This window comes from Hemicordylus capensis, chromosome 4 (genome assembly GCF_027244095.1).
Source record: "Hemicordylus capensis ecotype Gifberg chromosome 4, rHemCap1.1.pri, whole genome shotgun sequence".
Taxonomy (NCBI): domain Eukaryota; kingdom Metazoa; phylum Chordata; class Lepidosauria; order Squamata; family Cordylidae; genus Hemicordylus; species Hemicordylus capensis.
Window position 1 is genome coordinate 265715231 of NC_069660.1, and position 16777 is coordinate 265732007.

Sequence of the window (16777 nt, forward strand, 5' to 3'; positions counted from 1 at the left end):
GAGAACCTGCGTCAGCATTTTTCCTTCATGGCTTTTCAATGAACATTTAACCCAGTGGCAAGATATTTCTTGGAAGGAGAGTTATTAAAATGATTAGCTAGCAAGAAATCTCAAACCAATGTGAAGCAGAGGCCTTCTGCCTCCTTGACCCCACTGCCATTTTAGTGACCCAGCTTCAGACCTATCCTTCTTGATCCTAGGCTATGGGTCAGGGACTTTCCTCAGTTCTTCAGCTTCTTACCAGCTACCACCCATATCTCCTCCTCTCTCCTGCTTATCTGCCTGCTACTTAGTGCAGCCAAAGTGCAACCCCAAACCTTTATGCAATCCCACTAGTGCCTGAACTACAGAGCCTGCCCACATACCCCTTCTGAGCCAGTCCTTTTTAGCGACTGCTTTTGAAAATCTAAAACTGCAGGGGGTGAAGGAGACAAATCAGAGGGTGGGGCTTGTGTGTAACCAACCCCTAACACTGCTCCCACCACGTTGAGAAGCTTCAGTTCAAAACATGTGACCAATGCATGACCACCACATGTATAAGTATGTCTTCCAAGTTCTCCATGTAGTCTCTAACGTTTATTAGAGCAGAGTTTATAAATGTGTGCCATTTCTTTAAAAATAACTTTCCTTTAACTTGACAGGAAAATGCAGCACTGGAGAAATGGGCCAGAAAACTGATCACACATAATTTGAAATGGGTTGTTTTAAGATGCTTTCCCATTTTGTTTTTGAAATCCAAGTATAATTGAAGTATAAATGATTATAAGACAAGGATGGTATTTGTTCATCAAGTCTACAGAAGAATCAAGGTGGCTTTCCATTCTGATAAATTATAGAAATATGTTAAATAAATAAATTAGCTAAATATTTGGTTTTGCAGATGAACTTTAAATCTGCCAATATTTATGCCACAAAAACTTGGTTTGTGAATACTTCTGTTGTATCTGCAATAGGGTTAAAGACTGATTAGCTAAATAGGAAGTAAAATGAAAACCCTGTTAATTGAAAGATTCCTGGTGACATCATGTTCCTCCTTTTGTCGGTTTTTAAAAGAAACATACCCAATTTAGGGTCTTCAGTTGTGACAGATTTCAATTGTGTAGTGCTCACATCTAGCTTTTAAAATTATTTTAATGGTTCTGGAACACCACCTTCCTTTAAGAGAATATTACATGATCAAGTTTTTTCTTGCATTTCAAAATGCTTATAGAACACAGACTTCCAAAATGCTTTTGACAAAGTTCCTAATCAAAGGCTCCTGAGAAAATATAGCAATCATGGGATACCTTCTTGCATGCAGAAGGTTCCACGTTCCCTCCCTGGCATCTCCAAGTTAGGACTGAAAGAGATTCCTGCCTGCAACCATGGAGAATCTGCTACCAGTCTGGATAGACAATACTGAGCTAGATGGACCAATGGTCTGACTCGGTATATGGCAGCTTCCTATGTTCCTATAAGGGAACAGGTTCATATGTAGATTCTAACTGGTTGAAAGACGGGAAACAGAGGGTAGGAATAAATGGACAGTTCTCTAAATGGAGAGAAGTTAATAAGTAGGGCCCCCAGTGATCTGTTCTGGGACCTGTGCTTTTTAATTTATTCATAAACGAGCTAGAAGTTGGGGTAAGCAGCAAGGTGGCCACATTTGCAAATGATACTAAACTATTTAGGGTAGTGAAATCTAAAAGATTGTGAGGAGCTTCAGAGGGATCTCCCCAAACTGGGTGAGTGGGCAACAAAATGGCAAAAGTAAGTAAGTGTAATGTGATACATACTGGGGCAAAAACTTATATTCTGATGGAGACTGAACTGTCTGTGACTGATCAGGAGAGGGTTCTTGGGGTCATGTTGGGCAGCCCATTAAAAGTGTCAACTAGGTGAGTAGCAGCTGTTAAAAAAAGACAAATTTCATGCTTGGGATCATTAGGAAGGGGACTGAAAATAAAACTGCTAATATCATAATGCCCTTATACAAAACGATGGTGTGGCCACATTTGGAGAACTGTGTACAATTCTCGTCACTGTATCTCAAAACGGCCATTGTAGAATTGGAAAAGGTGCAGAAGAGGGCAACCAAGATGATCAAGGGCCTAGAACAGCAGTTCCTCACCTGTGGTACTCCAGATGTTGCTGAGCTGCAACTCCCATCATTTCCAGCCACAATAAGTTGTGGTTGGGGGTGATGTGAGTTGTAATTCAGCAACATCTGGAGTAGCACAGGTTGGGAACCCCTGGCCTAGAACATCTTTCTTATAAGGCAAGGCTATGACACCTGGAGCTTTTTAGTTTAGAAAAAAAGGCAACCAAGGGGAGATATGATAAGAGGTTTATAAAATTATGCATCGTGTGGAGAGAGTGAATTTTTCTCCCTCTCTCACAACACTAGAACCAGGGGTCATCCCATGAAACTGATTGCCAGGAAATTTAGGACCGACAAAAAGAAGTACTCTTTCACATAGCACATAATTAATCTATGGAATTCTCTGCCACAGGATGTGATGATGGCCATAAGTTTTAATGGTTTTAAATTTGGGCTAAGACAAATTCATGGAGGGCAGATCTATCAATGGTTAATAGTCTTGATGACTATAGGCTGCCTCCAGGCGCAGAGGCAGGATTACTCTGAATACCAGTTGCAGGGGAGAAAGAGCAGGAGAGAGGGCATGCCTGGTGGGCCATTGTGAGAGACAGGATGCTGGACTAGATAGGCCTTGGGCTTGATCCAGCAGGCCTGTTCTTAAACTCAGCAATTCCTGGAGATTCTCCATTTCTCAGATGTCTTACTAATTTAAGAATTTCTTCCCTGCTAAGAACTTTATTCTTTTTTTTTTTTTTTTACAAGTAAGCATATAATTAACTGCATGACTGGACTGTTTTTCTGACATAAAAACCCTGATAATTTGCCCCAAAAGCTATATATATCCTCAAATAAGTTTAATGATTTTGATCTGTTCTAATTATGGACACTAGATGGCACTGTTGTTTCTCCTGTGTATGAGTGATTTCTCTGTTTTATCTGTTTCTAAAACATCTAATATTTCCTCTCAGTGAGCATTTTAAAATATTCAAATTACGATGTTGTCTATTTAGGATTTTGTTTCCATTTATAATAGTATTTAATAATCTCTGTCTCTCATTTAGCTTTCAACCATTAGTGCTATCCTATGCATTTTAACCCAGAAGTTCCATCAATTTCGATGGAGTTTAGCCCAAGTAAGTGTGCACAGGATTGAAGTCTAAGTGTATGAAATATCTGCAACCTGTTTAAGAACATTACATATAGCCAAGTTCATAGTGTCAGAGATGGTGTTTTTGGAGGGGGGAAATTCTCCCTTGAGATATCCTTATTGTATTTCTTTCATCAGGAACAGGGGAATATCATATAAAAGCAAACTATTGGCACACTTTACCTTTATTGAAGTTTCCAACAAAAGTTCAACCATTGTGGGCAGGGGGCGGGGGTTATAAAGAAGAGCATGGTCTAACCATGTTTCCAGTTTTACAGCAAAGTCATACAATATTTTGTAAATTAGCAGAAACAGTTATACAATGGACTCTGGAGAAAGAATGATGCAGGGTCAAAAAGTACACAAACCCCTGCAAGAAAAAAAAACATCTACACAAGAACCTAACTGGCTTTCATTAAAAATATGACAAAGCTCTCTCAGCGATTGAATTCCTAGTAAAGCATTAAAATTGCTCATTGAAGAACGTTCACAAGAGTTCTGACTTCCAATAGCTGAAAAAAACATTTAGAAAATGCTGTTTACCCATCATTAGGGAGATGTGTTTATAACTCAAATGCATTCCTTTAATACATATCTGCCTTCTTGATCAGTAAGCTTGGAAAGAGAAAGAACTTTAAAAAAAGAAAAGAAAAAAGAAAAAGCTATTCCTCTACTTTTAGAGGGATCAAGAAACATAAGCTGCCTAAACAATTTGTCCTCTCTTCCTCATATTTGTACAACATATTTCCCAACAATGTATTTTCAATATTTGATCAACCCTCCTGTGTTTGATACCATTTTATAAGTTTTTTGAAATTAACTTAAGGATCACCAAGTTCGACACATGCTATGAATAACATAACTGTTGCATCATTTTCTTCAAGGCCCTTTAAAATGTAATTTACAGTGGGGCCTGCAGTTCTCTAGGTCAGCCAGTTTGAACTTGAAATAGCTTTCAATTACAGGTGGACCTCGGTGTCCATGGGGGTTCCATTCTATGCTACTACCACAGACACCAAAACTGCAGATATATAGACATTAAGTCAAAGGGAATGGGGGCGGGGGGTTAAGTTCCAGGAAGCTGGAGAAAAGAGCAAAAATCAACTAGAAATGCCCCCCCCAGGGGAAAGTGCCCAATGATGCTCCGCAGGTCTCCAGCTGTTCAGGAATGCCCCCCCATCCCAATTCCCCATTTTTTTCTGTGAAAAATTGTGGGGGGAACATGTGTTTTTTTAAAAATGAGCCACAAAATGGCTCCATTTTTTTAAAAGAGTGACAACCAGAAATGGCCTCTAAGGTCATTTCCAGCCACCCACAACCCGCAGATACACAGAACGAACCCCCTCCCCCTCTGTTTTTTAAACACTTTTACCAAGGTTGGATGTCAATTACTTGACCACAGATATGTGAATGATAATGAGATTCTGCTGCTTAGCCAATTTCTATCAAGAGTATCCTTGTTAGATACCTTTGTTATTTCAACATCAACTATATAGTTTAGGCTTGTGCCCGAAATGTTTCGGAGGCCATTGTAAAGGCCTCCGAAATGTTTCGGCTCTGGGGCAGGATTCGGTGCTTCGGCACCGGTGGGGGTAGCACTTTAAGGGCGTGGGGGGGTGTACTCAACCCCCCCGCCGCATTTCCCCCGCCAGCGCTCTTCAAAATCCAAGTCCCTCGGGGCGGCAGCATTCCTCCCTGCTGCCCCGTTCCCCCATCAGCCGGAAGTGGCCGGAAGTTGCGAGCGTGTGTGCGCCCACCCATCTGCCGTGCACGCGCACGACGGGCGCGCGCGCACTCGCAACTTTCGACCACTCCTGGCTGACGGGTGAAACAGGGCGGCAGGGAGGAATGCTTCCACCCCAAGGGGCTTGGATTTTGAAGAGCGCCGGCGGGGGAAACGCGGCGGGGGGGTTGAGTACACCCTCCCCCACCCTTAAAGTGCTACCCCCGCCGGTGCCGAAGACTATTCGGGCACATCCCTAATATAGTTTGCCCGCTTCTACACAAACTTCGCCTCCTCTGTTCTTAAAACAAGGGAGGGGAGCAACAGCAGGAGAGAGGGCATGCACATACCTCTTGCCTGTGGGCTCCCCAGAGGCATCTGGTGGACCTCTGTGTGAAACAGGATGCTGGACTAGATGGGCCTTGGGCATGATCCAGCTGGGCTGTTCTTATGAGGGGCATCAACCGAGTTCCAGGGCACTCAGAGAAATATTTGGGGCACAGACCTCAAGAGTCCAAGGCTAAGACCACCAGGGGCTTCTAAACTGTCAAACCTGTGCTCCAAAGTCAGATCTTTGGATCCAAGGAGACTCAGGAGGTTCCTACAACCTTTCCTTGGGGTCCTCGGCCTCAGCATTTTAACTTGAGGAGTAAAGGCTGGTGTGTGGGAAGATATTAAACACCATGCCTTCAGACTTACAGGATCATATCCACATCTGTGTTTGCCCCCGCTGCCCCAAGAGCTTACTTTTTAAAGGCAGATGCAGTAGGCGCCTCTAAACTTTTCTAATTCTTGAAATGTAATTAGTGGCTAGAACTACAGGCAATTAAAACTGCTTAAAACTAAAACTGAGGGCAGGGTGGCTGGCTTTACAAAAGTGTGTCTGTGCTACTATACACGCGAGGGCTTCTGTGCAATTAAACACTTATTAAGTGAGCCAATCATCCTAGGCAAGTAATAAATTGGAAAAGCTGTGCTGGATTTAGTTCTGCTAGTTCAATCTGACACTCTGGCAAAGGAATACTCTCTTGGAAAAAAATTGTACTTTTGACAAAGTGATTATAATTTTGCTTTCATTAATCTGCCACTTTTAATAGAGAACTACTGGTTACCGCAATTCCCAGCAGTATTTTAGTTACATAGAAAGATAAGCATCATGGTGCACTACAGATTACAGGTTGTATCAAGAAGTGCCTTGCTTGTGCAAGCAGAAAGGCTTGCTCAAGGTGCTGCCCTCAATTTCTGACAATTCCCATTCCCTGCTGCAGCCCTTGTCTCTCCATTTTGCATCTTCCTGGAGGATCCCCCAACCCTCCAGAGCAGATTCTTGGTGGGGGCTGCAGCAGGGAGGAAGGATGGAGGAATCCTGTTGCACAGGCAGAGTTCCACTTCTGCAACTCTGGAAAAGAAACTATACACTTTGGACAACATCCAGACTAAGTTGGTCATGACTAAGCCCACTGAAATTAGTGGGACTTAAGTTAGTTACAGCTACCTTGTTTAATTAATCTAAATGGTATGTCGTCATGGTTAACTACCCTGGATGTTGCCCTTTGACTCTTACTACCTTGAGTCAATTCCCCTACAAACACAGAATGAGTCTTATTTACAGACTATAAGCTACCAGAGCCCGTATGGCAGACATTAGATGCCTCCCATTATTCATAAAGGCAATAACCTAACTGCTTAGACGCAATCAGGATTTTCATATTGTCACATGCAAAGTTTCAGTGCATGTTTCACAATGCATCCAAGCAAGAATCAAAATAGTGGGGTCTCAGTTGTGATCAGGACCACAAGCAACCAGAACAAGAGAACAAAACATTCTTTCAAAGATATCCAAATTGTAGTTAACCATTTGCCTGGCTACTTCTGGCATGATGGAGTAGCCTACAGGTCACAGGAGGAGTCTTCCTCTCTGCTTCAGAGATGATCCCTCTCTGGGATCATACCTTATTATATGGGCTAAGACCCAATAAGACAGCACTGTCTGGTACAGAAGTACTTCTGCACTAATAAATGTGGGGCACAAGCAGTCTTACATTGTGAGCTGCCCAAAGAACAGTTATTGAAGGGCGGGGCGGGGGGGCGGGACGCATACCAATAAATTTAAAAGGGTTCCAAGAACTTTCATGTTGGAAGCCTCTACTATGAAATTCTGGCCAACGTCAAGACTAATGTTGTGTTGATGGATTATAGTTTGCCATCATGGGGGTGTGTGCGTGCGTGCACACATGCACACACACAATTTCCAGTTATCCCTTCTTTTGTCTATAGGCACCTGTGCCTCCCAAAACACTCTTATGACTGGAAGACCCTCAGGGACACCATTTTGAGAGGAACAGGCAGCTGCCCAAGGAAGGAGGGGACTACCAAAAATTGCTACACACACACACACCCCCAATAACCCTAGTGCATCAGCAGAGCATTAGTCTGGATGTTGACCAATGTTTCATAGTAGCTGCTTCTAACATAAGTGCATCCACTTGTGACTCTTAATTCTACTTATTTGTATCCATTTCTGGCACCATTTGCCACAACATTTGGAACACAGAGAGCCCACCCATACAACCAGGTGTACGGTTGGGCGGGGGGAAGCAGGGTTCAACTTACCTTCCCCCAGATAATCCTTCTTTATCCTTTCGGCACACAAGCCGAGAGCCCACATGACCTGCGCAGCTGGGAGCAGTGTGCGTGATTATCCGCGCTGTTCCTGGCTACGAGAAGCAACAGAAGCCTGAACTCATTTTCCCGGCCTCTGCATATCCCACAAAGCACCACACAACTAACACGCTGCACTGGAAGATTCCCTCATCAGACAGGCCCTCTAGGTGCCCATCTCTGTGTCTCCTCGGCTCCATGGAGACACAGGAGCCGAACAGCCAGGTTAAGGGAGAACTTGCACGGATCCTGCACGGATCCTGCAAGTTCTGCCCGGGTCCTGGTGCTCCACACGAGTAGCCTAGCCTAGGCTGCCATAACCTGGGCTAGGCTGCTCGTGAGAACAGCCTCCTAGCAACCATTCCTTCCTATCCCACTCAGTGAAAACATGCAGAAATGGCTTCTGTGGCAGTTCAGTTCACATAGGGCTTCTCAACCTTTGTCCCCAGATGTTGCTGGCCTACCAGTTTCATCCTTCCCAGCCACAACTCTGCATACCCATGAAGCTAAATTAGGTGTTTAATCAAGACTTTTCCCAAACAGCTTTTCAAAGTAAGCTAGTTCTTGATTCCTAAGGTTTTCACTGGCTTATCTGACTCTGTACTGTTTCAAGACTGTGTGCCCTTGTTGATAAGCCTCTGCTAAGCTTGTGCGGTGAAAAGAATAGGCTACTCAGATACCATTTCAGGTTTTTGCCAACACAGTGCTTTGACTATTTTTTTTCTGCCCAGGTCTGTTTGAAAACTTCCACACAGTTATTGTAGAGTTTTAAAATGTGTTGGAAGATTTATGTTTCAGAGAAGACTATGCTTTTAAACACAAAAACACAAAAACCCACACTCAGTATTTTGTAGTTGAAGTTTGACAGACTTGAACAAGTCACAGGACAGGTCAGAAATAAAGGATACATTCTCACAATCCCCTCCATATTCTGCACTCATATCCAGGACGGTGACCACTTCCCTAAATCAGCAGTATTCCTACCAGGGGTGGAACTATAAATGAGTGGACACAAGCCGCTCACTGAGAGGGACTGCCTCTCCCCCGCCCCTGATCCCCCAGCGCTCACTTGCTGCCTCCATGGCGGCTGCTAAAGCTCCAGCAGCAGCTGCTGCTCCTAAGCTTTCCCTGGTCACTGGCCTTTTAAAGATATCACAGCCAGGTGCTTGTCACCTGGCCGTAACATTTTGGCCACAGCACGCAGTGGCTGTTAAAGTGGTGGCTCCTGGAACTTTATGCGCTACCACTGCTGCGGTGGCGGCAGCAACAGCAGTGCGGGTTGAGGTGAGGAAGCTGCGGTGGCAACGATGAGAGAGAAAGATGAGCTGCTGCAGAGGTGCTGGCTACGGGGCCAGGGTGGGGGAGACGGCTGGTGGTGTGGCAGTGGCAGTGGGGCACGTTCCGGACACAGGCCGCCTTCACTACACCCCGGATTCAGCTATTATGTTGTAGAAGGGTACAGATGTCCACATGTTTGCGTGTGAACAACAGTACTTGCATTCATTTTAAAACTGAACCTCGGCACAGGCCCCTCAAAGGTACTGCTGTACCTGCATTTGACATAACTCATGAATAACTGTATGTGTATACAGTATACTGGACACTTGTACGAGTGTTGAACATAATGTGTGAATATGGCTAATCACATCAGCCAGCAAGCGTTAGAATAACCACCTGCGATGAGAGCGGGAAGGGGAGAATAATCGCGAGCAGAACAGACATTAAGGTGTACCGGGTGGTCAACCTGAAGCACTCCAGCTGTTGAAGTGCAACTCCCATCTTTCCCAGCTTCAACACACAGAGACTGGGATTATTTATTTATTTATTTATTTAATTCCTTACATTTATACCCCACTCTCCCTCCAAGGAGCTCTACATGCTTATTTTTTATCCAACATTTTTATCCAACATTTTTATCCAACATTTTATCATAGGAATTATCATCCAACAAAAGCTGGAGAGCCTCAAGTTGGCCACCTTGGTATAGAACAGGCTGCTCAATTTAGGCCCCCCAGCTGTTTTTGAACTACAACTCCCATAATCCCTAGCCAGAGTGGCCAATAGCCAGGGATTATGGGGACTGTAGGCTGACATCTGCAGGAGGGTGGAAGGTGAGCAGCCCTGGTATAGAATTACAAGCCTCCCCTGATGCTGAAGAAAAATAGAAACCTGCCTCTTACTGAACTCTGTGCACACCATGGGAATTTCTGCACGCACCCCATAGCTACTGGATGAGGGAGCATGCATCTTTCACAGCATACATGATCCTTGGTTGTGACCAAAGATACTGGATAGCACCACAATGGAAGTGTTTCTAGACCTGAAGCCTACTTTAGATAATCACTTCTCTGGCGTCATTCTCACATTTTAAAAAGCCTTTATCAAGAGGTTTGTGTTGGGATATTCTGTCTCATCTCTGCTGTCCCTTGAATACTTCAGCTAATGCAGATACTACATTTACCACAGATTTATGAAGTGGTATGCAATAAGATATGAAGTGGATTGTGGCCAAGTGCATCCTTCATTAATGATGCATTATTGCACGATACAGGAAAGTATTCTAAACTGCCCCACCCCACCTCTTTTTTTAAGACAGCGATCTTCACTATTTTTGAAGCAGGGGACACTTTGGCAAACAACCTTCAATGAGAGAGCCATTCTCTATGCTGGGGGGAGGCAGCCTTTAAGAGAGATGGAGCCCTCTCTTGAGCTCTGTGGGGAAAGTGCTGGGAAGGGCAACACTTCCCATGCCTCTGTGCTTGCCTTCCAAGATGGTGCAGGGGCTCAAGAGGGCTCCATTTCCCTTGGAGGGATCCCAGTGCTCCCGCCCAGCCTAACTCCACTCCTAAGCCCAGCTCTTAGCCCCCTGACACTGGGCAAAATGCAACAATGCATGCTAGAAAGGGCCGTCTCCGCATGGTGCCAGCGGAAGAGTATTCAGCTTTGGCCAAAGCTTCACACAGACCCAATTAACAACTAGTCAGCAGGCCACACTTAGGGTTGATAGGGGTTGCCACTAGCGCCCCCAGGCCCTACAATGAAGACCACTGTTTTGATATCCCATGATGCACTGTTTGCTGAGGGACATTATCCAAGTTCATCTTTGGTCTCTGCCCTTGCACACAGTGCTCAGGTGAATACAGGACGCCAGTACTTTGAGACAAACATAGAGAACTGAAATCCTAGCCTAGACAGTCCCTGCAAGAGTAGCCACTCCGGCAGTTTAACTGAGCAGTGCCCATTTGACTCTAATGCAAACTACCACAATGCCACAAGAGAACTCTGGTACTCCAGATCATTACAGAATTCATGACGTGGGTGCCTGTGGGGGAGAGCAAGAGATTTAACATGCCTCCTGCAAGCAGAAAGACTTACAAACTACCATAAGCATCAGGTGGGAAGTCTAAAATCTGCATTTGGAATACGCTCCCTACTGAAATAAAAGCCTCCCCATCTCTGACAGCTGTTTAAAAGTCTTTCAAGATGCATCTGTTCACCCAGGCTTTTAATTAAATACTGTTTTCATAGTTTTAACATTGTTTTAAAAATATTGTTTTAAAATTTTTTAATTGTTATAATGTTTTAACTTTTTCTATTGTCATGTATTTTGTTTTCTTGTAAACCGCCGAGAGACGTAAGTTTTGGGCAGTATAAAAATATGATAAATAAATAAATAAGTCCTTATCTAGGAAGCCTCCTTCAACACCATTTTTAATCATTCTGCTTAACCTTTGCCTTCTCTATTAACTGCATGGTGTCACTCTTGCCTTCAAAATAGTGCTCCAATTTTAACATTCATTTGCACACTTCATCTGCACTAGGAAGCCACCTTCATTATATAATGGGCTTTCTGCTTCATTATTACTAAAACAATGTTAAGGGTGGAATATTAGCAACTATGGGCAGCTGCAATAGATGGCATGGTATGCTTACTTTTGAATGACAGTTTGTAGGCTCAGCATCATACCCAGTTCCGTTTTCATCTTCTCTCTGTTGACACGACATTCCGCCAAATAGCGGAGAGCCTATAAGAAAGGGCAAGTCCTTTTAATTTACACTTGTTTCCATTCTTCTATTCATTTTTCCTTATTTCATACATTTCCAAGAGGTTTTATAAAATGGTTAGAACATACTTGATCTCTGTTTGCCAGGCTGCACCCTGAAGATATTTGGCACACATTTGTCAGGAAAATAGTAGTAAGCTCACTAAAGCAGCCAGTGTGGTGTAGTGGTTAGAGTGCTGGACTAGGATCGGGGAGACCCAAGTTCAAATCCCCATTCAGCCATGATACTTGCTGGGTGACTCTGGGCCAGTCACTTCTCTCTCAGCCTAACCTACTTCACAGGGTTGTTGTGAGGAGAAACTTAAGTATGTAGTACACCGCTCTGGGCTCCTTGGAGGAAGAGCGGGATATAAAATGTAACATAAAATAAAATAAAGGCAAGGTTATGTCCCAAGAACTGGCCTTTTCAATGCCTTTCTGTCAGCAGCTATACAGATTATTAGCCTATATAAAGTATTCGGTTCACATCACTTGAAGTCCTTCTTTCCAAATATGAGCTACGAAGTTTCCACTCAGATCCTGACTCCGTCACACACTCACTTAGGTAGTTTTAGGGAAACCACCACCTTTCAGCCTCAGACCTCCCCTTTCTGCAACAGAGGAATAAGACAGGCCTACCTTACAGGGCTGCCGTAAGAATTACTGATCTTATGTGAGTGGAATGAAGCTCGCACAAGAGATCTTCCCCACTCTCTCCTCCTCTCTGCAAGCTCCCCCAAAAGCCATTCCTGAGGGTTGGGGACTCATGGGAATGGGCATAGGGAACCGCAGTGAAAGCAGGGCGAGCAGAAACTTGGGAAAGGCACCTTCCAGAGGGCTGGGAGACCTGGTCTCCCCGAGTTTCATTTAAAAATTAAATGGCCACCTTACCACCTCTCAGCTAGGAGGCAGCGAGCTGGCCATTTAACTGGGCTTTGTCAAGAAATGTTGGATTTCCAATTAACCATGGTGGGGCAGGGGCTTGTTAGCCCACCCCCCCAGAACAATTATTCTCTCAGGTAGGATCCAACATTTTTTAGGCTGCACAGGCCTACTAGTTATCAAGTATTAGGGCTGTGCAAGTCAGATCCAATGTTCGGATTCCCATCCCCCACCACCAGGAGCCATCAGAGCACAGAGAAGTGCCATGGGTGGGCGTTGGTGGTGAGGGCCCTTTAACTGCCTTCCCAGCACTGGTGCAAGGTTGGCACAGCAATTCTTGGAAATTTTGGGGTGGGGGGAGGGGTTTCACAGGGCAGCCTGGGGATTGTAGTCCACTCATCATGTTAAGAATGTCACAAGAATAGTCACCGACACTTTAGGAGCATTTCCACTACAGAACTTTGCCACCACTTAAGAATCCCCCAGCTCAAATCTTTGGTTTCTCACAGTGTGTCTAACATGAGGACATGTTGCATTTCAGTTTTCATGCATCCAGAGTTTTCATTCACATATTTTCCTGTGTATAAAGGTTTATGATATGGCAATACAAAATATCTTAAAAATAGAAGCACATTGATACTTTAATGTCAAATATGTTTCAACACCTTTGAGTGTTCATACAAAGATTTCAAATTTAAAGTGCCACTAAAATCACCAAGCTATGGAAAGCAAACAAAAAAAACCCTCTGCAAGTTGAGGAAACGGATCATACTTACAAGCAGTGCTGAATGGACAACTGGAGGACTGGGGTGATCCAAAAATAAAATAAGGCCTGGTAGACATCCTTGATCCTGGACAATGGCTCGTCTATTTAAAGGGTCAGCTGCCAGATCTCTCAGCTGATTAACTACAGCTAATGCATCAGGCTCCTCACTCATGGTGGTATTCATTTTTCTTCGTCATACATAAGGTTCTGCTGTAAAATGAATTTTAACAGTAATACAGTATTGTTAACAAAGCTAGATCAACAAATATGGAACACCCTGAGTATCACTTTGAATTGTTCACAAAAGATTTCATGTAATTTATTTATTTCTAAGTCTTTAGAGGACTACAGCCTGCTTTGGACCCAGAAAGTATTGTTTGATGGTATAAGCATAAGCCAACATGAGTCTCAGACTCACAGGTTCTGCCCGCCTCTGCAGGTACAGCAGGAAACTAAACACTTTCATCCAGGGTTTGTAACAAGCCACAGTTTCCCATTTCATCGGAACTCAGGATGATCTGTATAAGACACAGTTAAAAAGCCAAGGTCAGATTCTGTTTGTTTACTAGCTGGTTTGTAAAAACCGGTTTCCTGACTTCAGACTAAATAGGAAACTGTGGTTTGTTACAAACCACAAACAGAAGCATTTAACCTCCTCCCCCACTCATTAGGGCTGCCAGCTCTCCAGGAATTGTGGGGTCCCCCAGGGATCTGTACTGGGACCGGTGCTTTTTAATGTATTCATAAATGATCTAGAAGCAGGGGTAAGCAGCGACGTGGCCAAATTTGCAGATGATACCAAACTCTTCCGGGTAGTGAAATCTCAAACGGATTGTGAGCAGCTCCAAAAGGATCTTTCCAACCTGGGGGAGTGGGCAACAAAATGGCAAATGCAGTTCAATGTTAGTAAGTGTAAAGTGATGCACATTGGGACGAAAAACCCCAACTTCAAGTATATGCTGATGGGATCCGAGGTGACGGACCAGGAGAGGGATCTTGGGGTTGTGGTTGACAGCTCGTTGAAAGTGTCGACTCAATGTGCGGCAGCTGTGAAAAAGACCAATTCCATGCTAGGGATCATTAGGAAGGGGATTGAAAATAAAACGGCTAACATTATAATGCCCTTATACAAAACTATGGTGCGACCACACTTGGAGTACTGCGTACAGTTCTGGTCACCACATCTTAAAAAGGACATTGTTGAACTGGAGAAGGTACAGAAAAGTACAGGTACAGGGCCTTCTCTGTTGCTGCCCCCAGACTCTGGAATGCTCTCCCAGTGGCCATTCGTTCCTCGGACTCCATCATGGCTTTTAGAAAGCTTGTAAAGACTTGGCTTTTTACCCAGGCTTTTACATAATCGTTTTTACTGCTGCTTCTGGGTGTTTTTATTTGTTGTATTGTTTTATGCCTGTTTTTATATGTTTTTGTACTCTTAGCATGTTGTTTTATTGTGTTTTTATTGTATGTTTTTAACTTTTGTAAACCGCCTTGGGGCTATATTTTAACGAAAGGCGGTGTAAAAATGCAAAAAAAAATAAATAAATAAAATAAAAGGGCAACCAAGATGATCAGGGGACTAGAGCACCTTTCCTATGAGGCAAGACTACAACACCTGGGGCTTTTTAGTTTAGAAAAAAGACGACTGCTGGGAGACATGATAGAGGTCTATAAAATCATGCATGGTGTGGAGAAAGTGGAGAGAGAGAGATTCTTTTCCCTCTCACACAACACTAGAACCAGTGGTCACTCCATGAAATTGATTGCCAGAAGGTCTAGGACCAACAAACGGAAGTACTTTTTCACACAACGCGTGATCCACTTGTGGAACTCTCTGCCACAGGATGTGGTGACAGCCAACAACCTGGATGGCTTTAAGACGGGTTTGGATGACTTCATGGAGCAGAGGTCTATCAATGGCTACTAGTCGGAGGGCTGTAGGCCACCTCCTGCCTCAAGGGCAGAGTGCCTCTGAGTACCAGTTGCAGGGGAGTAATGGCAGGAGAGAGGGCACGACCTCAACTCCTGACTGTAGGCTCCCAATGGCATCTGGTGGGCCACTGTGCGAAACAGGATGCTGGACTAGATGGGCCTTGGGCCTGATCCAGCAGGGCTGTTCTTATGTTAATTGGCATCAATCTCCTAACAACTATTCAAAGCAATCATGAATATTTCAATGGCTCAATCTTGCAAATAATGAGGGGTATATCCAGGAGTTGCTAGATTGGCAACCTTATCACTCATGTAGGCCTGTGCTCATAACAATTCAGCATGATTTGCTGATACAAATGAACCAGGCCTAGGTGTAGGCAACAGTATGTTTATGCTATTCAGATCATCCTGAAAAACTATTTGACATAGAACTCACTATCTCAGCTCAAAATTCAGATTTTTAAAAAATGCAAGGGGCATGTTCATAAATATAGGGTTTGGAAAATTCATACAACCTAGGGTGTTTTTCTGTGTTTTTTTAAATTTTAAAAGAGACATGACATGAGGAATCTACTGTAATAGTAGGTCTCCAGAAACTGAGTTAAAAACAGCTATTTACACTCACCAGAAAGGAAGAGCACAAGTCAAGGAATACAAGAACACACATTACTAATTTTTATCAAGATGCATTTTCCACTACCCATGCCAAAACTCTGCAGCTTGCCACTCACTCAGGAATTCCTGGCAGGTGAGCAGTTTTGCCAGATTCAGAGTTACAGCCACCCTATAACACAAGGGAGATACAGGCAAGCAGTCCTCAGCCATTGGGCCCACCCATTACACAATAAGGACTCCCAGCTTCACCCAACAGCCAACAGAAGAGGCAAGTGAGTAATGACCACTAGCACAGTAGACACCATTTCTGCAAAAGATCTCACTACCCCAGAAAAGGTAAGCAACAGAAACTACCTCTGGGTCTGGAGCTAACAGTCCTATCAGCAAGACTTCAACATGTTATCAGATACTGGCGAACAATTTAGCTTTTCCATATTTAAAGAGCGTAATTATATTCCTTAAAGAATATTAATCATTTTTTGTGTGCCTCAACACAATTGTTTACATCCAAGCTTGAATGCCTAACCCAGTGGAAAATAAGGCTACACATACAGCACTGGATATTCATATTTTTTGCTCAGAGAAGGACACCCCTTAAATAGTACAAGCTGCCCCCAACTGACTACTCAAGTCAATTGCGGAGGAAGCATCTAGATTTTTTGTTTAAGATGAGTTAGTCCTGAACCAATTATCCCTCAACTAAAAGTTGATTCTTACCTTACTTTGTATATTCATGTATTCGTTATCCACAGTTTTGTATATCCATGATTGGGTCTTAGAGACCCAGTTTAATTATCCACAGGCAGAAAAATAGGTGAAATTCACCTATTTGCGGTTTTGAGTGGCTGGAAAGGAGTCAGAAATGACTTCCAATTTCATTTCCAGCCGCCATTTTCCAGAAGAGAGCCATTTTGTGGCTTTTTAAAAA

The 16777-nt window shown here is 43.7% G+C and overlaps 1 protein-coding gene across 7 annotated transcripts in view; it reads right to left on the bottom strand.

Moving 5' to 3' along the window:
• The window catches only part of ARMC1 (armadillo repeat containing 1), a 45111-nt gene that overhangs the window by 22020 nt on the left and 6314 nt on the right, over positions 1-16777 (bottom strand). For 6 of the 7 annotated variants that reach the window (XM_053245463.1, XM_053245460.1, XM_053245461.1 and 3 more), the window contains exons 2-3: positions 13313-13512; positions 11545-11636 (exon numbers count right to left, since the gene is read on the bottom strand). In XM_053245463.1, coding sequence (XP_053101438.1) covers positions 11545-11636; positions 13313-13486 — 266 coding nt within the window. In that variant the 5' untranslated portion in view covers positions 13487-13512. The remainder of the gene's footprint in view (positions 1-11544; positions 11637-13312; positions 13513-16777) is intronic. The other variant, XM_053245464.1, reaches the window with a different exon arrangement.